Source organism: Teleopsis dalmanni, chromosome 1 (genome assembly GCF_002237135.1).
Source record: "Teleopsis dalmanni isolate 2A chromosome 1, ASM223713v2, whole genome shotgun sequence".
Classification (NCBI taxonomy): Eukaryota; Metazoa; Arthropoda; class Insecta; order Diptera; family Diopsidae; genus Teleopsis; species Teleopsis dalmanni.
The window spans coordinates 190,654,401-190,680,243 of record NC_051846.1 but is presented as its reverse complement, the minus strand read 5'-3'; the positions used below and the strand labels follow the sequence as shown (position 1 = coordinate 190,680,243).

The window sequence follows — 25,843 nt, the reverse complement described above, 5'->3', positions numbered from 1 at the left end:
TCATTATATTATTATAAAATGTTATGCACTTGCAAATAATTTTTTTAAACAATTTATATTTTTTTATTATATTATTTAAATTTTAAAATGATTTCTTTTGAAAGGCGTTTTTTCTTTTCTTTTAATCTAAATTAACACTACTTTAAAGCACATTTTTAACATTTTAATTAAATTCAACAAAAAAACCTTAAACCTTAAACAAAGAACTTTAAAACACTTATTAACTAAACTAATATTATACAAATTTATTTAAAATTTTCTTAACACAACCCAGTCGAGCTTTTGTTTTATAATTTTTCTATTTTACGTCATCGATGCTTGAATCGTCGCAGTTTTCGAACCGTTTCATTTGACAACTTGCGCTCGACTAAAGTTACAACACCAGCGAGTCAGACGTTCAGTTGAAGTTTGCACAGAACCAACAGAACTAACAGAACTAACGGAAGCATGCGAAATTGATGCAAAAGAAAACCCATTCATGAAAATGTTTTGGTTGGTGTTGGTTCAGTGGTAGAAAAGAGGAAATTGACAACAAATGTGGTGAATTTTCACTTTTATTTACATTTGTAAATTTATTGTTATGCCTTTTTGTTTTGACTGACATTCGTAACAAAGCAAAACCAATGCTATAACACACATACCCTCTTATAAAACCAACATATATACTCACCCTTTAAAGGATAACAGTTTTGCCATTGGCTAAAACAATACCTATCTCTCTAAGTTGAAATTTGAAATACTCTTAAAAGTCTTAAGTTTCTGGATGCTTTAGCTCACCTCTTAAATTCATACATTTACGAATAGTTACGAATACAAAATAAACGATTGTAATCATGTTTAAGCACACTACATGCAGATGTTACCGAATTTTAGAAACGAAAATTTCTGCAAGAAGAATATTTTAAAAGTCGGGACTAATCCAAGTGAAATGTTAACAGCATCGTCGCGGTCTATAACTATTTACAAAAATTTATTTATGAGATTTTTAAATTCTTGGTTTTCTTAATTTGTTGCTCATCAGTATATATTTCTAGTCATTAAGGATGATTTTCGTCTTTCGACACTTTCTTAACTTTTTTAAATAGCCTCGTCACAGAAAGTTTTTTATAATATATTTCATAATATTTCAACAGAAATTTCTTCAAGCAAGCGGAGTTTAATATAATTTCCTTATTCTATGTTCTTAATTTTATCTTCGTTTGAGTAAAATTAAATTATTTTTTTCCACACAAAATTCAATTTTAAGGTTAGAACGAAATTAAGAAAAATTGCCTTAATTCTATTAAAACGAAGACTGAAATTAAGGGACATTTCAAATGTAACTATGCGTAAGATAAATTTTCAACAAAAGATAATATTGAGATAACGAAAAAATAACATTTTTTTTAAATAAATGTCAGTGACCGTTGACTTTAATAAAATCGGGAAAATTTTTTGAAAGTAGTGCAAATTTTTAAATTTGAATATAGAGAAAAAATTGAAACTGTTATTAATTTAAAAGAGAGTAAAAAAAATAAAACACATACCTGAAATCCACTAAAGCTAATAAAACTACTGAATGACATCCTTTATAGTTATAATAATCAACTTTTAAAATTTCTCAAATACAAATGGTGTTTGAAGCATGTAATTTTTAACATTCGATTTGTAAACAAAAAAGATATGATTTTGTTAATTTGGGGCAGTAGTAACACTTTCGAAATTAACATAATTTCATTTTTACGAAATTAAGGAAATTTGACTGTCTGAACATAGTATTACTTAAGAAAATAATATATTGTAAACATTGCTCAATTCATTTTTTGTTGATCACAAATTAATACATAATTTTAAAATAAATTCACACGTAAACATAGAATTTGGTACAGATGTCTGAAACGTTACTATTAACATTAAAAAGTTACCAGGATCAAAAAGCCCGCGTATATCAAATTAAAATAATTCACCTCATTTTTTTATCACAAAAGTACAATATTTGAGGGGTTCTATTATCCGTGCTTATACATGTTTGCGAATAAATCATCTTAATGCTTGAATCAAACGGCATCATTGTTATATTCCGTGAAATGTGCTTTCAAAAAACAACGAAGTGTTAGAATAGTAATCTTCATTTAAAAATGTTTTATTTAATAAGCATTTAACAAAAAAATGTGTCAACGTTATCTCGGCTAAAGAACTAAGTCTATAAAATATCGAGACTCATTACATTAGTTATTATGACTCAATTCTTGTTCCATGCTCATGTTAAGTGATTGCCTAGCGGAGATTAAATTCCCTCGACAAAATAGTTGGTTAAACAAATGAGGTTATAGTGAATAAATTATGATTGAAATACCAAGCAAATTTTAAAATTACGCACACTCTATTTTATTTATAGAATCGAATCCTTTTTAAATATTGGTTGCTACCATACGTGTTATCTATCAGGTAGCTTATAATCTAATAAGGTGATGCTGTATGAATAAACAAAACGTAATTAAATGCGATAACTATTAGACGGCTACGATGCTAACTTTGTGTTTGCCGAGCGAATAAGCAAAACGCCTATTAGTTTAGTTCAAGTCTTTTTGACTTTTATCGTGAATATCGTAAAAAACATTCAAAATATTAAATAAGGTCTTAAACGATGATACTGTATTGTTATTACCGGTTTATGATTAGTAAAACCGCTTTTCGAGCAGTTATGATATTGAATACAATACATAGCCTACAGTCCTGATCGGTCCAGCAATGATAAAAAAGATTACATGGAAAAATTATTATAAGAGAGATGCTGAAGAAATAAGACTGTAATATGCTTAATATGGACAATTATTACGAATACTTTATTAATTCAAGTAACATGTAATCCAAATTTCTGTTGACTGTAGACCCCAACCCTAGGAAAAAATATAAATTATAAACTATCCTCAACATTATTTTAGTATCATTAAAATTCGAAATAATCGATTTTCAAATATTTGTTTTGATTATACTGAATCGGTTTTAATGATACCTGTGTTTAGCTGTTTGGCGTTTTAGTTTCCATATGCATTTATTGTGATGCACATGAGTTCTTGTGCGGTTCATTAAATCCAAATTATTAATAAGTTTGTGATTTATGTGTTATGTAATATTTATAATCACTTCTCCACATCTTCTGACAGCAAACATAAGCAAAACTCTTACAGCAACTAAGCATGCTTACGTTATACTTGTACCGCCCCTTAAACATGACACAAAAAGCAGCGAAATTTTTTTCGAAAACTATTCCTTCATTCAATAGCCTGTGGTGAAACATTAAATCAAATCCTGAACTCAGCCGCTAACAGCTAATATCATCTGTAGTCAAACGACATATATATCGGACATATAGCAGAAGTTCAATAATGGAATACACTTGAGCTACACTTGCCTTTATCTGCTTTTCAGATAAATAAGAATTTTCGTATTTCTTTCTTGAAAGACGTGAATTTCTAACATATATGATGTCAGAAGACCGAAAATTTGTAATTATAATAATGGTTTTAACTTTTTAGAATTCAAAATTTAAAGCTTCATCAAAGGCTTGTGCTACATCCGAAAACACTGCGGAGCATACCTCTTTTTTCGAAAGCTCAGGAGATTTTTTTAACTTACTTTGGTAAATTTTATGTATTCTTGTATTAAATATTTGCTTTCAATCTGTTAATAAAATGTAGCTTGAATTGATGAGTTTGAATAACCAGTCAAAAACTGTGATATGAATACTTCTGTTTTCAAAACAATATATCTTATATTTAAATTTTTATTGTAAACAAACAAAAATGCATTATTAGAAGATTAAAAGTAAAAAAATATATAAATATGAATATTTGAACATATATATTTATTATGAAAGAAAGTTGTAGAAATATTTCGACTTAACCATAACTTGACAAATTATTATGATGACGATGAACGTATTGACTAAAGACGAAAGTAGTTAAATTGCTAGTATTTTATGCCTATATTGATTGGCAAAAGAACAATTTTTCGAGTTTCATCAAACCTGAAGTACTAAAGAGGCTTTGGGCTATTGCACCAATGCCTTAATAATGGCGTGTTTCGACAAGTGACAAAAAAGACATATTTTAAGTGAAGTAATTATTATTTTATTTATTTTTCATTACGAATTTATTGCAGAACTTATTTCATAATTACATTGAATTAAATACATTATATTTTTGGGATAGGCTGAGCAATAATTGTTCCCGAAATTTAAAATTATATTTAATTTTACAATAGTTTTATTTAATTTCAAATCTATCTTTTAAATTGTACTAATGTGATATAAAATAATCGTTTTTAAATGTTTTAGTGCAAAGTTAGTATTTATGCATTTCATTATTATTATATACTATCCTTATAAAATGAATCTAAACATAGAATGTATATATGATATCAGTATTTCTACTAATAGGCATACAATAATGAATAAAATTATTGAAGCTTAATTAAGTTAGGAAAACACTGTTCTATTTTATTTCGGATTATTACAATTACATACCAAGCTTTTAATACAGCACTTTTCAAATAGATCTTTATTCAATACCGAACTCAATTTTTTTTATCAAATTGCAATACTAAAACCTGAATATGTATGATAATCTTATACGAAATTAATCTTTGAAAATTTAAACGAAGTCATTGTCATATCTCTAATAATAAAAGTAAACTGATGCTGACATATTAGAATTACTAATATAATTACAGTAGTACTAATATATTACTATAAGTGTTCTAGATACATTATAAGCTATGAAATTTAAAGAAGTACAACATTCTGTATAACAAAAATATTTCGTAAAAATGATAATAAAAAACAAAATCTAACCCAATTAATTATTCATTGTCATATCTATGATAATAATAGGATTACTTAGTGCAAGCACATTGCTGCTTATACTTTAAAGGAGATATATAATCGACAATATAAATACTAACGTATTATTGTAAAATTTCAGATACAAGTACATGCAAATCAGAAATTTTACAGAAACATTATGTTCTATATAACAAAAATATTAAAAAATTTATTTTAAAATTAATTCAATGCATTGCTATATCTATGATAAAATTAAAATTATCATAAATATAGCTATTTAAAAATATGTGTAAAAGTTCCAGAAACAAGTTTAAAGGTATCTGAATTTTACAGAACTTTAACAGAACTTTACAGAACTGTATAACGAAATTATTAAACAAAAAAACAACTAAAAAATTAATCAAATTCATTGTCATATCTACGTTAAAATTAAAATTAACTAATATAACTAATATAATTTTTAAAAAATATATTTCGCCAAAAATGTATCTCATTTTATATCTGTAGGAGTCTCAGAAACAAATTTAAAGAGATATAACTTCAACAGTCTGTAAAACGAAAATATTTAATAAAAAAAAATTAATTCAATTTATTGTAATATCTCTGATAACATTTAAGTTATCTGGTGGAAGCAAATTAATGCTGATTATCAAAAGGACATGTTTTACCAAAACTCTTTCACAAATTTTACAGAATTGTTATATTTCGTGTAACAAAAATTTTAAATAAATAATGTTAATTTTTAACTGAATTCATTGTCTCATCTTTGACTCCGATTATAGCTTATTTTATACAAGTGAACTGATGCTATTCGTCTAAAGTAGACTTATCATCAGAAATGTAACTTCTACTACATATTTTACTGTAAGAGATTTGGATACAACTACAACTAGAGACTAAACTTTACAGAGTTACAGCACATGGTGTATCTAAATTCATTGTTCCTTTTCTATACTTCAATCATATCTCAAAGATTATCTCCTTACTAATATAATGTAAATTATTTTACATCACATTAAAAAGTAAAAAAATTCTATGAACGCAAATTAAAGACACAAAGCATCCAAAAAATATATATATGATAATACCAAATAATAAATATGTTGTTCATCATTTAAAGTCATTAACGCTTTTTAACACGTTCTATATATTTTGTTTTATTTAAAGCACGATTTCCTGCATTTGGATCCATCATGCGACTCCAATCAGTTTGACCCACAACAAAACCAATTGCACGCATTTTCTTTTGAGCGCGTTTCTCTTCAATATCCGCCCAACGTACCTTAAATTCAATAAAATGTTATTAAAAATCTATCGCTTAGAAATATTATTTAAAAAAAAAAATTTACCCGTTTTTTTCCTTTGCTATTAGTTTTAGGCGGCTCCCAGTCGTCCATTTGCAAAAAATCTTCCATAGTGGCTTTTTTTTTATTCATCAATTTGTTTGTGCCATCCAAACGCGCTGTAATAAAAAAAATATATGTGTAAATATATATTTTATTTTAAAGCATCAATAAATAAAATATGCTTACCTAAGTTTTCGGTTGTGGTATCATTTTCCCATTTACTCTTTAGAAAACCGCACTTTAATATAAGTTAATAAATTTAATAAATTAAAAATAATTAATAAACAAGTAAATTTGCGATTATATTATTTTATATATGCGGTAATAAAAACAACAATATATAAGTTTTATCATTTTAATAGGATAGTAGATACAGTATATCAACAAATATTATTGATAATTTATCTCAACACATATGCATATTTATATCAGATATACATATAAACACAACCACCAGCTTAATATACTTAATAATTAAATAAAAATATTGCTGTAGAAACGGTTTTAAACTCAAGCTTGTTAACTTACAGCTTCTATGGATTCGACACCTTCATTACTGTCATCCTCATCTTCATTAGTTTGACTGGGCTCTATATCAACACTATCTGCATTTTCAACAAGTGGACTATTATCCTGTAATTTTAAATATTTTTATAATATTTTTATATATTAACTTCAATAAGTTTTTAATGCAAAACATTTCAACCAAATATTGATATATTTTTTTAATGATAATTAATTTATTATAATTGTAATTATTGAGAAGTTTGTATACAGAGTTTGGAAAATATACAATATAACAAGTAAGTTTCATATAATTATAACAAAATTACATATTAAAAGATTGATTTAGAGATTATTTTTTTTGACATTGTAAAGCTATACATATAAATTCTTTGTGACAAATTTTAATAATATTTATGATATTTTTAAACAGATTTGCTTAAATAGAACAACTGTAAAGATGCTTCAAACAGATATATAAGAAATGAATATTATATGTATAAATATATTTTTGAGATAATTTTTGAGATAGAATTTTTTTTTTACTACTTTCTGTAACAGAGTTTTTGTTCATTAATATATTTAACAGTTCATAATATATATTAAAATATTTTCATAAAATATATATGTAGATTTAAATGAATTATTTAATATATATAATTAAGAAAAATTTTTTTAAATCAATGGTTAAAGAATACAAAATTGTTTGAAGAAATACAAATTTATAAAAATTTATATTTAGTTTGACATAAAAAAAAGATTTATTAAAAATCACCTTAAATTAAAAGCAAAAAGGCAATCATTAAACTTTTTAAATCATATATTATATATAAAAGACCAAAGATGGGTACGTATACAATTGAATAGTGCAACTACTATAGTGCTGAATTTGAAGCCTTATTAAATAAAAAAAGAATATCAGGGTCTCAATTATAAATATTTCATTTGAATAATATATGAAATAATTCAAATACAAACATTTTTTGATTATGTGTTATATTCTAATAATAGTAATAATAATAATAATAATTATTATTATTATTAATATTATTAGAATCCACAATGTTACTTTATGTTATCATGTAATCGACGCTAACCACATATAAAGATTGTAGAAGGTATACAATGACAAGAGATGGGGAAAGTAGTGGGATGTGTAATAAAATACATGTAAGGAAAGAAATACTTAGGAATGTTGAACCAATCCTGGGTCCATGTGAAGTCTTAGTTATATAAGTAAAGTTGAAATTTATACGTAAATTTGAACACAAAAACAATTCTTATATTTGTTGATGTTCTTATATTAATTTAGATTAAAGATCAGATGACAAATCACAATCAAATTAAATTTCAGCTAAAATATAATTTGAATATAATCATATAATCACCAAATCAGAAATATGTTATATAAACATTAGTTAACAGATAATCACTAAAAATCCATGAAACTATGTTTACCGATTTTTACAAAAATAAAGGTTCTATTAATAACCGCATCTAAAGATTACTACATAAATACAGCATTCTCCAATTGGGGCTTATTTATAGTAAAATTAGCAAACTTCTATCAAAAAGAGATAGAAGATACAATAGTGTAGGGTTGGGTGTTTGAGAAGACCCTATGCTCCACTTAGGAGAGAAGAACAGCAGTAAGTAAGTAAGGGTTGGGTGTCTGACGTTAGTTTAATAAGAAAAAAAACTGTTTTATATATAGGTCGCAAATATGTCACTAACTATCGAAACTCAAGAGAAGTTGTCAATATATGTGGGGTTGGGTACCTGAAGACAAATTAAAGGGAAAGCATGCTGAAACTTTGTTAAAATCATATACAATGCTATACACACACTGAATTGAATGTAACAGTATTTAATTTCAATTTATATTCTTTTTATATGAAATTTCCATGTCACAAAGATACAGTTATGTAATTGTTTTGAAATAATTTGTTATTATATATATATATATAATATGTATATTAAATATTTATAATAACATTCAAGTTATTTTCTTTAATAATTTACATATAAAATTTTTAATGCTGAAATCTGAAATAAGAATCAAATTATTTTTTATGAACTTAAAATTAAATCAATTTTCAATGTATGAAGAAGCTGTAATATATATGCATTTTAATTTATATGCATAATATTTACTGAAAGTATAAATTTATCAATAATATTACACAATAAATATTATATATAGTTTGTGTCATATGACTCCGCCCGCCATAAGCCATACAACATATAACAAAACTTTATAAAAACTTCATTTTTTTGTAACAATATGATAAAGATATTTTTCTAAAGCAGATATAAAGATAAATGTAAGAATTATTAGTTCAAGACAATTAAACAATTTAATGTCTATAACAATATGTTTTCAGACTTTGTAACTGTTACTTACAAAAAAAATATTATAAATAATTTCAAATAATATTTTTAAATATTAAACAAAACAAAACCAATATATATATGTAAAAAATATTTAAATAAATATTTAAAAAAAAATATATATTTATAACAATGCTGGAAAAAATAGTTTAAAGTTATTTTAAGCTGTTTTTACCGTAACCATATTTTCAGCATCTTCCATTTCTACAACGTTTTCTAGCAGTGATGAAACATCCAATTTGATATAATGGACCGGTGTATCTTTCCAATTAAGAATTATATCTCTAATATCGATTTCGGAACGTTCATGTGTATTCTGTTCTAAGCATTTCTCCACATCACAAATCAAATCTATAATGTATGGCTAAAAAAATTGGTAAAATAAGCATTTTGAAATATTAATAATTAAATAACTTTTCTATTGTTAAATTAACAAACATAACTGAGATCGCTATTAAAAAACAAAAACACATGTATAAAATGTATTTTGCAAAATTTATACATTAAGTATGGACTTTACATACATAATTGTAGAAACTAAAATAAATGAAATAAAATTTATATTGACATATATTTTTATTAAACAATATTTTTATTAAACATGCTAGTAACTATTGTGGTAACCATTGCCAATTCTATACTTACCACAAATCCGGAATCTTTTGCATAGCAGTAGAACTCATTTAATGTACGCAAAGAGTTATTATTACAATCAACGATTATAAAATCATACAAATTGTCAGCGACAGTTTTCTTAAAAGCTTTTATTAAATATTGCATATATGATTCTTCCATGTCGGGATCATATTCATAAAGTATCTCAGTTTTAGGTATCTACGATAAATAATTAATATTAATTAACAGATATGCGACATTTAATAATTAAATTATCTAAAATATGTTGAAATCTATTTATTACAGAGCTGTGAACCATCCAAAAATCTGAAACGGTTTAATACAGTTATTTAAGCAGTTAGTGTTACCCATTTTCAAAGGTTCCGATTTATAATCAATTCGGTTTACAGCTCTGATGTATTATTTCTTATCATTTAATTATTACCTTTTTGCCTGTTTTTGGACATTTCTCTTCGTAATCGTTTTCAATCAGGAAATAATCATCAATGCTTAATATCCGTGGACTAGCACCACGCATTTCGGTTTCTTTTTCCTTTATTAATTTAGCAACATGTGACTTTCCACTACCTGGTGGTCCTCTTAGTATGATTACAATTTTTCTCGGACGTGTTTCACGTCCTGGTGGAAGCAATATATCATCAATAGATATAGTATTATTATTTTCAGCTGTTGGAATTGAAATTTGGAAATTTGTTGAATGGAACGTATTTATATCGCTGCTCGCAAGTGGCATTCGAGTTGTCACTGCAGAATTATTTGCACCGACAATATTAGGAATATTAAAAGATATAATTGGTGGCGGAGGTGGAATGGGAGAATCTGGCCTTTCATAATTTAATAAATTACTGTTAGAAAAATATTTATATTAATAATATATATAATTTTACTTCTCAAATCAAGTTTTACTTACTCTTCTGAATCTGAAATCTGTTCTAAAGTTTCATTTTGAGTGTTACTCTCATTTGTGTTATCTTTTAATTCTTCAGATTTTTCATTATCGTTTTGAATGGTAACATCTTTATCAGCACCTGATATATTATCCGTTTGCTGTTGGCATAATTAATTGTTTATATAGTGTTTTGTTAGAAAATAGTTCCTGCTTTAAGAATTTTATTTATTAATAAAAAATTATTACCTCATTATTTTCATAAACCTCCTTTTCATCGTTTGGATTATCAGCATTATTTAATTGTTGTTGAGTTGATTCGGTTTGATTAGAATTTTGTTTCGCAGCTGCATTTGCTTTATTTCTGCGTCTTCTATTTCTTTTTTTAGCATTTGCAGACATTTTAGAATTCTGTTGCTGAAATGAGGAACTTCCAAAACTATTGTTTGTAACATTCGATGAATGGCCATAATCGATTGTTTTGAGAGGTCTAAAGTCACCATCATGGGTGGTGTTAAGTTCAGTAGTCATTCCACCACTTGGTTTGTGTCCGTAGTCAAAAACTTTTGGTGTTATCGAATTATTATGATAATCAATAATTTGTGCTGGCCGATAAAATTCATCATATTGACTACCATCACTTTGGCTGTTATAATTAGTTTCATTTTTAGAATTTAATTGGTTATAAAGGATTTAATAATCACTTTTTTTTTATATTAACTAACTATATGTATTATTCACTTCAACTTCACAGAGACAACAAAATTTGGAATGCTTAGAGATATGCAGCCTCAATATATTTTAATTTTCTCATTATATAAAAACGAGAAAATTATTATTAAAATATTTTAACCACATTAAGCAAATCCATTCATCTGATGTCACTGTATATAATTTATTTTTTAAATCAATTTTATTTAAAAATAAAATAATTTTAAAGATTGTATACAATAATATTGGTTTATAAATATTATATACAAAAACCAATACTTTTTATGAGGTAGGAAAAGCATTTCGGGAAAACTCATATGCAAGGTTTTTTTAATGCTTTTTAGAGATTCTGGAGAAATTGCAAATTTTGTAGGTTTTTAGTGGTATCAAGAACGTAATATTTAGTCTTATATCGGACTAATATTTACTCGCATGCAGGCATGAATAAACTTTATCAGCTGCGGTCTTCGCGTAACACAGAAAACTTTATGCTAGGAATCGCAGAACTGAGTAATAAACGGGCAATTAAAAATGCAGTAGAAAATCACAGATACTTAAATCTTCTTTGTAAATTAATTTTAATATACAAATAATATAAAAAATAATTAAATAAATAAATAAATGAAATAAATAAAAATGGATTAATTTTTTGTACACGATTTTAAAAGCAATCTAAATTACCACTGACGCTATCGTAACGATTATTTATTCAAAAATATGAACAGATATTGTACCAGGTGTTTTATATATCATTATTAACTGGTTAATGAATATGAATAAAATGCATTGGTTTATGAAATGCATTGGTTTATATTACCCAAACGCATTTAATTTAATCCAGGAACATTTACTATAAGCCGCAAAGATGAAAGACGCAGTCTACAAAACAAATATTGACAAATATATCGAGACTATAAACAAAATAACTGGTCATAATTATTTCCATACATTGCAAGTTCGTGACGCTTATAAACCGTAATCCCTTTTTCGAAGAGTACATACTGTTTAAAAATGTTGTTCCTTTTACCTTATATATTTATATAGTTGCAGGTCTAGAGCAAGTGTTGGAATTTTTTTTTAAGTAAACGGTTATTATAGCATTTAATAATATTCAGTTCAAGAAGTAACGATACAAAAAAATTTTTTAACGGTTGAAGAACCGATTGCCCATATTTATTGAAATTATCATTGCCAAAGTGTAATCTTAAAATAAGGCTGTGGCAATAATATTAGTTTATTCACTACATTTATTCAGAACATCATTGATACAATTGCTATACTTGAAAATTGAAATAGGCATATAGGCATATATAAATGTATATACCACATCATTACTAAAATTATTTGCAGTAACAATATTGAGACAAGTTTCAGTAGCAAATAGTATGATATACTCAAGCATAAATTTAAAAATATATATTCATAGATTATAGGGTGTGTTGTGCTGATTAAGAAATATATATATAAGTATCATTCTCAAATAAGATATATCGTTACCAAAATAGTAACGATTTGTATTCATGCACTGCTATGTTTATATCAATTAGCACTAAAACTAAAGCTTCAATTTAAAACTAAGTTATAAACTAACTAATATGTAACAATAAGCACTTGTATAGCCTACAATATTATTAGATATTTATAATTACTTAATTAAATAACGTTATTATTGTTTACTTATTTTCCTATATATAAAAATATTATCTGAAAAGCAATTATTTTAACTGCATTAAAATTAAGAAAATATATAAGTACATTTTTTAAATGTAGGTAAAAATGTTTTACAACATTTATTATTTAAAAAAGAACAAAAAATAATTTATGAAAAAATTAAAAAATTGTTTTGATAAGAAATAAGTAAAACAGATATTAATTTTTTTCAGTGCTTACATTAAAAACTGGTATATGCATTTATTATTCATTGTCTCAGTCACTTACGTCTTCTTTGACAACTTAGTGTCATTTAAGTTGGGTTTATCCCAACTTGCTCAAATTTATTCTAGCGACTGAACTTGAACTTGCTCATAGTCAAGATATTTCATTCAAGCAAAATTTTTGAAGAATAAAGGTGTTTGCGCACGTGTAAGTGTGTTTGTATAACCACGCACAAATATGCTATTGACTGAGAGAATGGAAATTTTTAAGGTGACAAACTATCATTCACAACATGGCGAAAAGTTGATTGTTGTACTCACCAAAGCAGGCCAATATCTTGGTTGAGTGTTACTCAATGGTGCAAACTTGCAGTTTTGACTGTCAGTCGTGGATTTTCTCTCTTGAATGACATTCAAAACTGCAAGTCTGCCTCACGTTTACACCAGTATTTTGCTTTAAAATTAATTCCTATTTCCTCTTTCTTACTCTTGCATAAAACAGATAGTTTTATGTATATGGATATATAAGATGCTTAATTATTTTTATTCAATTTACATATTAGCATAAGCATATACCAGCTAGTAAGGCATACAAAACCTTTAAGGTCAACAACTGCAGACAATGTGCACGACAAAAAGAAAAACAAAGCTTAGAGTAGACGCAGTGCTTTACACAAAGAATTACGAATAATGAAATGATATATCCTGCAAATGGTTATAGGCGATATAACAAACAATTAATAAGATTTTTACATACATAGTTACATACTGTTAATATACTTTGATTATATTTATGAATTCTTTAAATAACTCTTTAAGGCTACACTATCGCATTTATATCAACATAGTGTGAAATTTGTAGTTCTTCACAGATAATTTCAAGATTCGGTTTCGCTGGCGATGTTTTATAATATAATCAATAATATGTGACCTTTCATGGCTGAAGTGGGCAAGTATCGTCATCAATGATTTAAGTGCGTTTAAGGTAAAACTTTGTGAACAGTAAGAGTTTTTGTCTCCTTTATCTCAAAAAAGACAAATTTTTGGGAATATGTTGCTGCTTCATCTGGGCTTTTAAAAAAGTATTACTGCTGTAGCATCAAGATGCATCTGTTTCCAAGTCGATGTCTTTTCTATGTGAATTTGACATTTGGTGTAGCTCATTGGAATACAATGTTAAAAACATCATCTAGGTTTTTAAAAAGTATTACTGTTGTAGCATCAACATGCTTCAATGCGAATTTAACGTTTGGTGTAGCTTATTTGAATACAATGTTAGAAACATCATTTGCAGCTTCTTTTGTATATCGAAATTGTCTTCTATTTTAAATATGCCTTTATCCAACAAAATTCCGAAAAGTTATTTTCACGAATATGAGAGTCATACTTCAAATTTTAATGACGTCGACACAAAATGGCTGTCTTATAAAGTGCTGTAGTTCAATCGTTATTAAATTAATTTGCAACGTTGCGTTTATAGAATATGCTTCAGCTTAAAATGCCATCGATGTGGTACCAAGTAAAACTATATGGATTTAGGGGATATTTTAATTGAACCTAACCTCGGTCAAGACAAGGAACCATTAATCAATAAACCTCAAACTGAATGTAAATTAGGGCATATATGCAGAGGGGCAACTTTATAGGAAGAGCTGCAGTATGGGCACACATTGGGAAGAGACGTGTTTATACCGGGCAAGTAATCCTTTAGCATGTAACTAAATTCTGACCATATTTGTGCGAGGATAGAGTTCAGTTCGCTGCATGGGATAGGTACATTCAATCATTCTATTATTGAATATTTCAATAAAACAACTGTTGTAAACTTTGTAGCAATTCAAATGTATTCTTACTAAAGCACATCGTTTTTGTTGCACTGTGAATTATAAGCATCAACTAAATGTTTAAAGTTTCCTTCTTAATAAACGACTTTTTTTATAAAAAAAGTCTTATAAAAAAGACTGCTGTTATACATAAGGGAAGTCTGTCATTAATAAGCATTTAAAATTTTATACAATTTTAATACATTTCAATGATTATCAACAATATATAGCAATAACAATATATGTGTTGAATCATTGATTGTCAAGAAGAGAAAAAATTCACTTACTCAAGTAAGTCATTTAAAGAAGTATTTAAACGATATAAAATCACAAGTATACATAAAGATATATTAATGTAGAAATGCTTATCTTTTTCAAGACGTAATAAATATATCACAAACAAAAAAGATTAAAATTATTAAATATACAAAATTATAACTACCTTCTTATATCTTATGAATATTTATATATAATATATAATAAATAAAATAGTTTATTTTTTTGTCGTTAAAACGCAAACTTTTATTCTACATCTAAATTAAAATGAACTAGTGTAATACAATATTTCAATATGTATATAATTATACATAATAAATTTAAGCTTAATCTCTAATTAATTAAAGTGATGTTTTAAAATTTTCAAAATGTTGAAATTGTATATAACAACTTCGTGAGAAATTTGAATTTATGAATATTTTTTCACCAATTGATATAAACTTGTCATTTTTTTCAATTATTTGCGGCTTCCATGGTATTTATTGCTGTTTTTCTTATCAAACTTAGATTTATTTTTATTTCCGTTGCTATATCGTTTCGGTATATAGCATTAGTTTTGGATACATTTTTTAAAGATTTATTTTTATATATTTGCATTCCATTTTTTGCAGAGTACAGAACGATGTACATTGAATGAAAAGAGAAGGAATGGAATAAAATCCAATATTAACAACATGTTTCAAACGAAAATAAAAAAGTGTTAAATAATCCTATATAAATTTTAAGAAATATATATAGGTTTGGTAATTGCCCTAAATCCCTACACCCAGTTGCACACTTTTACTTCTTTCGAAAGGATATAATAAGAATGAGTAAATTCTAAATTAATAATTTAAGCCAAATAATCTCCGTACTACCAAATATATATATAACTAAACTTAAAAACATATAAAAACATTTCTATAACAGTTTACATATATAACAGTTAATTGCGCTACAGGCTACATACTTTGTTCGTAAATCTTACAAAGATTCAGTTAGAATCTAATTAAGATATCAGAAAAAACATAAAAAATAGTTGAAAATATTTAAAATAAAAAGATAATTTGTAAAACAAAATACATTTTTGAAATCTTTTAAGGATATTTTTATTTTATATAGTGCAAATATCTCTCAAACTTATAACTGAATATGTTAGTACAAATAACACTGCTAAATAGCCAGCAGCAGTTCAATACATTCTAACTAGACAATCAGTTTCAACAGATGTTAATAAAAAAAACAGTTTACAATTGGTCCTTACGTGTCTGTCATCACATAACAGTCCACAGTTTCAAGGGGTAAAAGGTAAACACGGCGATAGTTTCAAAAAATACGCAGAGGAAGACCATATCTCCGGTGCAGAGATCAAGTTGAGATTGCATTAACATAATATATACAAGACTACGATTTATCAATGCAGTTTGTTCAATTTGTTTCCGATCAAATTTTAAAAAATTTATTTTTTTTTTTGGGATAATTTGTAAAGTAGCTGTTGAATTATGTGTACAAGACTTAGCAGACAATTGTTAAAAAAAGACATATGACGAAGTCTTTTAAATTGATAAGCTAACGTTAAGCGATGATATTACGCACAGGTCTGCACTCAAAGATAATATTATCTTAATTAATACATAATGAGTTCAAAACCTGTTTTAATGTTCTGCGCATGAATATTTAAAATATTATTCTTGTAATAACTTTAGGTGCTCAAAAGAATTCGGTTTAAATATTTTATAGGGAAACAGCGTCATACACATGCAACTCGTATTGAGATAGTCCGATTTAGTTCGGGTGACTGACTATATCTTTCAAAATTACAAGTTTTATTTCTTATCCATTCATTGTGAACACAACTTATGTTTCAGCTGTATAGTTGATCACCAATATTTGTTGTTGTTGTACAGCTTAAATCCACACAAAAATAGCAAGCTTATTTAATTTGGATTTGGAATTTGCTAAAGAAAATCACATCAATATCTCTTAATTATCATATAGAATTTATGTTATGTTCTCGTTCTATACGTATTTCACTTTCAGATACTACAATGCAATGTTAAGTAAGATTAAAGATATATTAATTGTAAAAATCGAATAATCCATGGTAGTAGTTTGGTTGATTCAAATATGTATAATATATTCTTTTATAAAGAAATATCACTTTCACATTTGAATTTTTTAAAATTTTGAAGATATTAACTTAAACAAAATGTAGGGTAAAATACGAAATGACAAAATGTTTTATAAAAATCAGTTATTAATTATATATTTATTTAGAGAGATTAATATATATCACTAGAACGGAAACTCCTATCACTGTCGACGTTAACAGATTCACAATGATGGACAATCTAATCTTTATTTATATAACTGAACCTTTTTTCTGTAGACGTTAGGGAAATCTCCAACAAAGAACTGAGTATCTTTTGTTTGGTTAGAATTGGTTACCAGCGCAATTGATCAACGCTGGTGGCAGTGCTCTGCTCCAAACAAGGCTCAGAAACTCTAACCAATAGTATTTATGGTGATAATATATATTTAAAAAAAATATTAATTTTTTTTTGTTTGTTAAATTTTTATTATATATATTATATTATAATATATATTATTAATATAATATATATTAATATATTATATATTATTATTAGATATTATATATATTAAAGATGAACACTGATTTTTTGATTATGGTTAAATTTTATCGTAAGCACCGTTCAAAGAATCTGTAATCTTGGAAATACGCCTGAAAATAAATAGGTGAGGTAAGGGCAGAATAGTACACAAATGTTTAAAAGATACATATAGAACCAGTCACTTACAATCATATATCATATATCTCAATATATGTTAAAAATGTATTTGGGATATAGCTTGTAATAATTGTAAAGACATCAGAGTAATGCAGTGAAATATAAACATATTGTATATAGCTAAATCAGAAAAATACAATATATTCTTATTTGGATGAAATATATTAATTCTATATAAAAATCTTAAAGCTTTTACTTGATATAAAGCTTGACATATTGGTTGTAAAGAACTTCAAAAGTAGTTGCTAGAGTACTGGATGTAGGGAATTGTAATTATTTATATCATAATACAACATAAATGTGTTGTTTGCAGTTATGCACCAAGTTAAAATAAAACTAATTATAAATTTCATATTAGATATGAAAATAAAACAAAAAAAAAGACAACATTGAATTATGTTGAAGAAAGGCTTTTGTATAGCAAATTTTGTTTTTCGTTTTCTGCATAATTTGAATTAATATATGATTATTCAATCACGAAAAAAAAAATTAACAAAGTTTACTAAAAAAAAGAGTTTTAAGAAAAACTCTATCATTAAAATCTATTGCGACAGATGATATATATATTTATATATAGATAAAAAATTGATTGAGTTTTTTTATACGTACCCAATATTCCAAGGTGATTGAATATCCTTCCTTTCGTTACTACTACTGCGATTGCGATCACTAGTCGTATTTTTATCATTGCCATCAAATAACGAGTTATTAGGTCCCCCACTGCGTCGAAATGGATTGTTAACATTTTGAACTTTCTTCTCGTTATTCGATTCATTGTTAGGACCACCTTCTGAAGTACTAGCTTTATCCTGAATAAAAGACTTTGATACATTATCATTTGAACCAATGGAACTTCGATCATTTCCACCAGAGGAACGCGAATTATCAAAATTTTGTCTGTTTCTATCATTGAAATTATTGCCACGTTCGCGGAAATTGGATTCATTGTCTCTAAAATTTGAACCACGGTTATCACCAAAATCGTTGCCACGATTGTTATAGTTTCTGTCATTGCCACCAAAATTACGTTTGTTGTTAAAGCTTGAATCATTGCCACCAAAACTGCTGTTGCCACGATTGTTAAAATTCGAATCAAAATTGTTATTACCACGATTGTTAAAGTTTCTATCATTACCACCAAAACTATTGTTGCCACGATTGTTAAAGTTTAAATCATTACCACCACGATTATTAAAGAATGGTCCATTATCTCCAAAATTATTTTGACGACCGCTACTATTGGAACGATTGTTATCTGTGTTGTTATTAAAATTTCTTCCACGATCTTCATTGTAAAAGGGTCGATTACCTTCGAAATTATTGTTATTGAAGTTATTTGGATTATTGGGAAATGCACTCATATTATTATTAAATACAGGATTCTGATTTTGTTGTTGCCAATCAGAAAATTGTAAATTTTGCATACCACTATTATTAGGCATCTGTTGTTGTAATTGCGGTTGCAATTGTTGCAATAATGCTGGCAACTGTTGGAGTAATAATTGCGAAGTTTCTACTTGAGAATTTTTATTTGAGTTCTGCATTATATTTTGATTTAACATTTGCATAATATTGGGATCGCTTAATGCTTTTGTTAAATCAGGCAAAGATTGCAATAAATTATTCTGTAGTTGTTCAACCAAATTTGGTAATTGTTCGGTTGTAGTTTTTATTTCATCTGGTTTCATCTGAGGAGCAGATGCCTCAAAAGTAGATTCGTTTGGTTTTTCAATTACAACATCAAATAATGAAGGTATTTTCTTAGTAGAAGATGTTGAATTATCTTCAACTAATTTTTCTACTTTTTCTATAGATTCCGTATTTTCCGATTTTGTCTCTAAAGCATCTGTTTGTTTTAAATTATTATCTTCAACTAAATCTAAACCAGGTATTCCATCCGATTTTTTAAATATATTTCGAATAGGTAAAGGTTCTATTGGGTCTTCATTATGCTCTTCATTTTCATCATCATCTAATGTTATAATTTCCGTTACTAACTGCATTTTGCTATTATTTTCAGCTGGTTTATTTTCAATAACTGGTTCTTGTTCTATTATGTTGACTTTTTCAGGTGGTGGTGAATCGTTAAATCGACTTTTTCGTTTTCCACATAAAGGCGTCTTTTTTGCTTCAGTTAAAACAATATCCTTTTCAATTATTAACTTTTCGGGTTGTGTTTCTATATTTGGAGTATCAAAAATTTCTTTAGGAGTTACACTTTCTGCTTTATGTTCTTCCTGTTCTTTCCGCTCTTCCAGTACAACTTTTTGTATTGGCTGCGCAACTGGCGCTTCTACATTCGCAAGGGAAGGAATTACCGGTACAGACTGAGCAACCTGTAAGTTTTGAATAGAAATATCCTTTGTATCAACTCTGTTTCCACTATTTGGTAAGTTTTCTATTTCTTTTGGTGTGTGCTCTACATTTACTTCTTGAGATACCGTCGCATTTCTAATGTTTTCCTGGGATACTGTAGCATTTGGAATAACTTCATTTTGTATTTTGTTATTATCAGTTTCTTGTTTATTTATTTGTTCATTCGAATCTGGATTTACACCCAATATTAACATTTTTCTTTTACGCATCTGGTTACGACGCTCTACGAAACGCTGTCGTTGATTTTCAAAATCTTGTAGGTATCGTCTGTGTAATGCTGGATCTGGATGGTTTACGTTTAAACGTTTCCAATCTTCAAATCGTTGCTCCCACTCAGAGAATAATTTATCAAATGCAGCCTCATCAAGCTCCATAGTACGTAATTGTTGCTGCTGTTTCATTTGTTGTTGCTGTGACTGTGTGTAATAATTAGAATTAGAATTTGAATTATTATTCCAATTTCGTTGCATTTGATTTTGACCAAAATTGTCAAAATTTTGATTTCGATTAGCATTAAAACGATCATTACTATCAAAATTATTTCTGTCAGTATCTCTAAAGTTAGAGCTGTTATTTCCATAATTTTGATTAAATTGTCCTGAATTATTTCCACTAGATCCCCAACGATTTTCATTATTCTGATTACTACTCCAACGATTATCATTATTCTGATTACTGCCCCAACGATTTTCATTATTCTGGTTACTTCCCCAACGATTCTCATTATTTTGATTACCACCACCCCAACGATTTTCATTACTTTGATTACCACTCCTACGATTTTCATTACTCTGATTATCTCCCCAACGGCTTTCGTTATTCTGATTACCACCCCAACGACTACCTCTGTCATTGAATGATTTATTATTTCCAAATCTATTAGTATCTTCATTTTGACTTTCAAAGCGATTATAATTTGAATTACTGTCATTATTTCTTAAATTATTATTATTATTATTACTATTATTACTAGTACTGTTGTCTAAACTGCTTCGCTGATTACCCAAATTCCAAGAATTCCTTTCCTGTGAGGTTCGATTATTACTCCATCTATCTAAATCTTGTGAATCACGGGGAAAATTGTCTTGATTTCCAAAACCGCGATCAGAATTTCTAGCATTAAACTGATTTATTTCCATATTTTTAGCTTCACTTTGGTTAAAATCGTTCTGCACATTATTCCATTTACTGTTGTCATCTGGATTGTTTGGGCGGAACGAATTATTTGAACTTTTATCCAAAGAATCATCATTTGCACATTCATTGGAATCACCTTGCATTAATGGAGGTTCGCTATTTTCATTGGTATTACAACTTTCCTCATTCAAAGGTGCTATTATTTCTCTATTATTGCTTTCCTCAGTATTCGAAATATTGGATTCAAAATCATTTTTAAAATCTAAACGATTATTATTTGATTGTGGTGAAGTAAGTGGAAATGATGATGGCTTTTCGATATTAGAGGAATTCTGATTACTAAACCTCTGTGTGTTTTGTTGATTAAAACTTGGAGACTGTGTATTTGTATTTTGTTGCATTGAATTAAAATTTGGTGGCTGTGTGCTGTAATTTGGTGGCTGGGTATTAAAATTTGACGGCTTTTGACCATATGTTGGTGGTTGTTGACCAAAATTTGATGGCTGTTGACCAAAATTTGGTGGCCTTTGGCTATAATTTGATGGAGGTTGATTATAACCTAATTGCTGCTGATTAAAATTTGGTGGTGGTTGATTTAAATTCGTCGGCATTTGACTATAATTGTGCTGTGTTTGCCATGATTGTTGATAATTTTGCATTGCTGGTGCAGCTGGGGTAGCTGGAGGTGGCTGATTGAACTGCATTTGCGGTTGAGCATACATCTGCGGCTGTCCAGCAATTTTAGCTGGTTGTGATTGAGTATTATCTGGTGGCAGAGGTGGCTGTGGCTGTTGTGTAGAATAATAAGAAGAATGACTTGGAGTTGGATTAACTGCAGCGGCAGCTGCCATTTCACGTTTATACTAAAAAAATAAAATAAATATACATATACATGATTAATAACTTATCTAAAATAGAAGCTATCAATAAATTCATTTAAACAAATTTAATAAAGTTAACTAGTATAAATACTCAACTAGTATAAAGTAAGGAAAAAACAAAAGTTTAATATTTAATTTTAAACCACATTTCACAAAGAAACATAATACTATGTATTAAACATAAACTAAGATCATTTATATGGTATCACAACTCATTGTATCAAAAGTCACTTCCTTTGTTTATGCAAATAAAAGATAAAATTCTGGAGCTAAGAAACAATTGTATTACAAAATATAATTTGCAAGTCCTTATATATAATTCTTTTCTATTTTATTTAACATTTCAGATTTTTAACGAAGAAGCGAATCAAAGATATTTTGTAAGCTTGTTTACAGTAAGAAAGACGCTCAGTACTTAAATTCACATTTTATATTTCTTAACATGAGTAAATATTATACCACTCTTATAGGTTACAAAGATCAAAATAATGCCAGTTAGATGTCTTGTGTTTGTTTTTTAATTAAGTTACAAAAACGTTATTGTTGTTGTTGCCCGCCAGGATGTTTGTGTGGGAACTACTTGATTGACAGAAATTGACAACTGACACATTTAATTAGACCCAACCATAGATTGAAATTATTAAGAGATAGTGTCGCAATGTGAGATAACGACCTCATAGACGAAATATGCAAAAACTGACACAGATTTAATCTTAAAACTCTCAATATGAATTTTACTTAAATAGTCAAGCTATTTAATATTATTTTATACGCCCGTAATATCGTTTTGTTACAAGCCTTTCTGGGGTTAGGCTACATCGTTGGTTGTTACACACTTAACCATCAAGCAGTGCATTTAGACTAATAATTAAAAGTTTCGATGAAAAGTGAACATTTTAATAGAATTTAAAGGGACGAAAACACTATATACTGTTTGTAAGCTATAGCAGTTCTCAGAAATGTTAAAAGTTATTGAAACCAAACAAAGTTACAGCAAGGAAATCACATCCAGCAGATATCACAGTATGTAAAAGTGTTCCTTATGACTTTTACGTTTATTATTTATTTCAAAAATCGTAATATTTAAGTCGAACCAATTAAATACTTTAATTTTGTAAGTTTATGACAGTTTCCTTTACACTCTTGTGAATAATTGTTATATTAAGTTCTTAGTTAGCTCGAACAGAGGATTCGATTTATCACGGTCTATTTGATTGTCTTTAAATTTCTGTTTTTGAACATAGAGAGTTACTATGAATACCTATAGGTAATATAACAACAATTAGTTAACATATCATGCAGGCATTTTTTATATTTTAATACTCTTTTACATTAGTTATATATTTTATATTAAGCACCTGTTTTGAAGATTGCCTACTTTTTAAGAAACCTTTAGACATCGATTTCCCTCCAAATTAGTGTTTGATGCAAATGAGATGATATTATAACAAACTTAATGTTATTAATGTCAATGAAAAAAGGATTTCTTATAAATAATTAAATTGACAAGACGTTTTATAATACAGTAACAATATGATTTTTCGATTTTTAAAATTACCATTATCATCAATAAATCAGAATATTAATTCCTTAATTTTACGTTTAAATTTGAATTCAATATAATAAGCATAAAAATTTCTATCGCAACAAAGTTTAGCAAAAAAAAAGTTTACTTCAATATAAATGTTCACAGAAAAATCTTAATAGCTACACCAATTTGACGTTTATTATCGAAAAATTTTTTTCTTAATATTTATTGTTTGTCAATTTATGTATATATGCATATCTATATGCGTATATGCATTTTATGTCCACAAAGCATTATTATATTTGATTAAATTGTTCTGTTAATTGCAGTCAGCTCACTTGCATAAAACATACTTTGATAAAAATTTTATTTTAATATTTGTTTGTGATAAATTTATATGTATACACATATATACATATATGTATGTTATATATACAAAACTGCACAATGATTGCTTAAATAATTCCGTTAATTGCAGGTATTTAATTTATTTATAACTTACTTGCTCCCCATATTGTGCGTGCCATTTAGCATATTCTGTTTGATATTCTTGCCATTGCTGCCAATGTGCAGCCAAGGCAGCTTGTTGTTCAGGTGTCATAGCAGCATACTGCGCAGCAGTATATTGACCAGTTTGTGGTGCACCTCCAATCACTTGCATACCTGGAGTCGAAGTTGGTAAAACGGGACCTATTAAAGTCCCTTCTGATGGAGGAGCAGTATTATCTCCAACACCTGGAGTCGCTGGAATAGGAGCAGTTGTTGGAAGTGGTGGTGGTGCAGTAGGTAATGGTGGTTGTTGAGGAATTACAGATTGCACAGGCATTGGGGGAATGGGTGCTGGCCCGGCAGCCCATTGATTCCACATCGTAACACTTATTTATAAAACTGTTATCGACAAAAAATATCTTTCTGAAAATTGTTAAATAGCTTCACAGTTTTGATTTAACAAGAACAATCTTATCAAATGTAAATTTTACTAGTTTATAAAATAAAATTTTTATAAATTATAACTCAGATTAACGCTGTCGCCATATTCCAACTTAATGAAAAGTAAGGGTGAGAATTTTTCGATAACGTTCTAAGCGAAAAACAAATTTGATTTCTTATGTTATCGAATGAATGTGTATCGTGAAATATTGTTTATATTGTTTGATATATTATATATATATGAATAGAAGAACAGTTAATAATAAAATGATTTTTAAAATAGATAAATTTATTTTATTAAACTTTAAAATAGTATATAAAAAAATATTTTTTTTTGATATCATATGTAATGTCATAGAACATAAATATTAAACAATACGACAATACGATTCTTTGATAAATACATTTATACATTTTTTACTGGAATGTTAATTTACAATAAGGAATTTAATTTTTATATCTAATTGGCTCTTTCAAAACCGGAGTATACTTATGAAAACATGAATTTTGATACAACTTTCGAAATCTTGCATTTTGATTTTGCAAACAATAATAGCATGCAATAATATAAATTCAATGTTTTCTATCTCAGTAAAGCATAAGATAGACGATGCTACATGTATGTACACCAAGTATGCAGACCAAATGTACGCTTTACTAAACACTTTGAAACAAGGTGTAATTTTACTTCATACATTTATGCAGAGCGAAATTTGGTCTGCATACTTGAATATATACAGTGCGATATGGTAGCACGACATACTTGATTTGCTTAAGTGAAAAAGCACGTTAGGTTTTTGTGTGGGTAATGAAATTTACTTAGTAAGTTACACTTACTCAGTAAGCAGTGAAATCATACTATAAATGAATTGATTTATTAATAATGAGCTCATTTATATGAAATCTTTCTGTATGGTAAATTATCCTTAT

General features: G+C 27.3%; 1 protein-coding gene across 3 annotated transcripts in view; it reads right to left on the bottom strand.

Annotated features, from left to right (window-relative positions):
• LOC119670917 (putative uncharacterized protein DDB_G0282133) overlaps nt 1–25,113 on the bottom strand; it is a 65,034-nt gene extending 39,921 nt beyond the window's left edge. The window contains exons 1-11 of one of the 3 annotated variants that reach the window (XM_038081363.1): nt 23,814–23,907; nt 18,671–22,437; nt 10,838–11,234; nt 10,613–10,749; nt 10,127–10,547; nt 9,712–9,900; nt 9,242–9,430; nt 6,700–6,804; nt 6,358–6,409; nt 6,175–6,287; nt 5,341–6,107 (exon numbers count right to left, since the gene is read on the bottom strand). In XM_038081363.1, coding sequence (XP_037937291.1) covers nt 5,949–6,107; nt 6,175–6,287; nt 6,358–6,409; nt 6,700–6,804; nt 9,242–9,430; nt 9,712–9,900; nt 10,127–10,547; nt 10,613–10,749; nt 10,838–11,234; nt 18,671–22,437; nt 23,814–23,855 — 5,571 coding nt within the window. In that variant the 5' untranslated portion in view covers nt 23,856–23,907 and the 3' untranslated portion in view covers nt 5,341–5,948. Of the gene's footprint in view, nt 1–5,340; nt 6,108–6,174; nt 6,288–6,357; nt 6,410–6,699; nt 6,805–9,241; nt 9,431–9,711; nt 9,901–10,126; nt 10,548–10,612; nt 10,750–10,837; nt 11,235–18,670; nt 22,438–23,813; nt 23,908–24,485 lie in introns of those variants that run through there. The other 2 variants (XM_038081361.1, XM_038081362.1) reach the window with 2 other exon arrangements.
• Nucleotides 25,114–25,843: the final 730 nt, after the last annotated feature.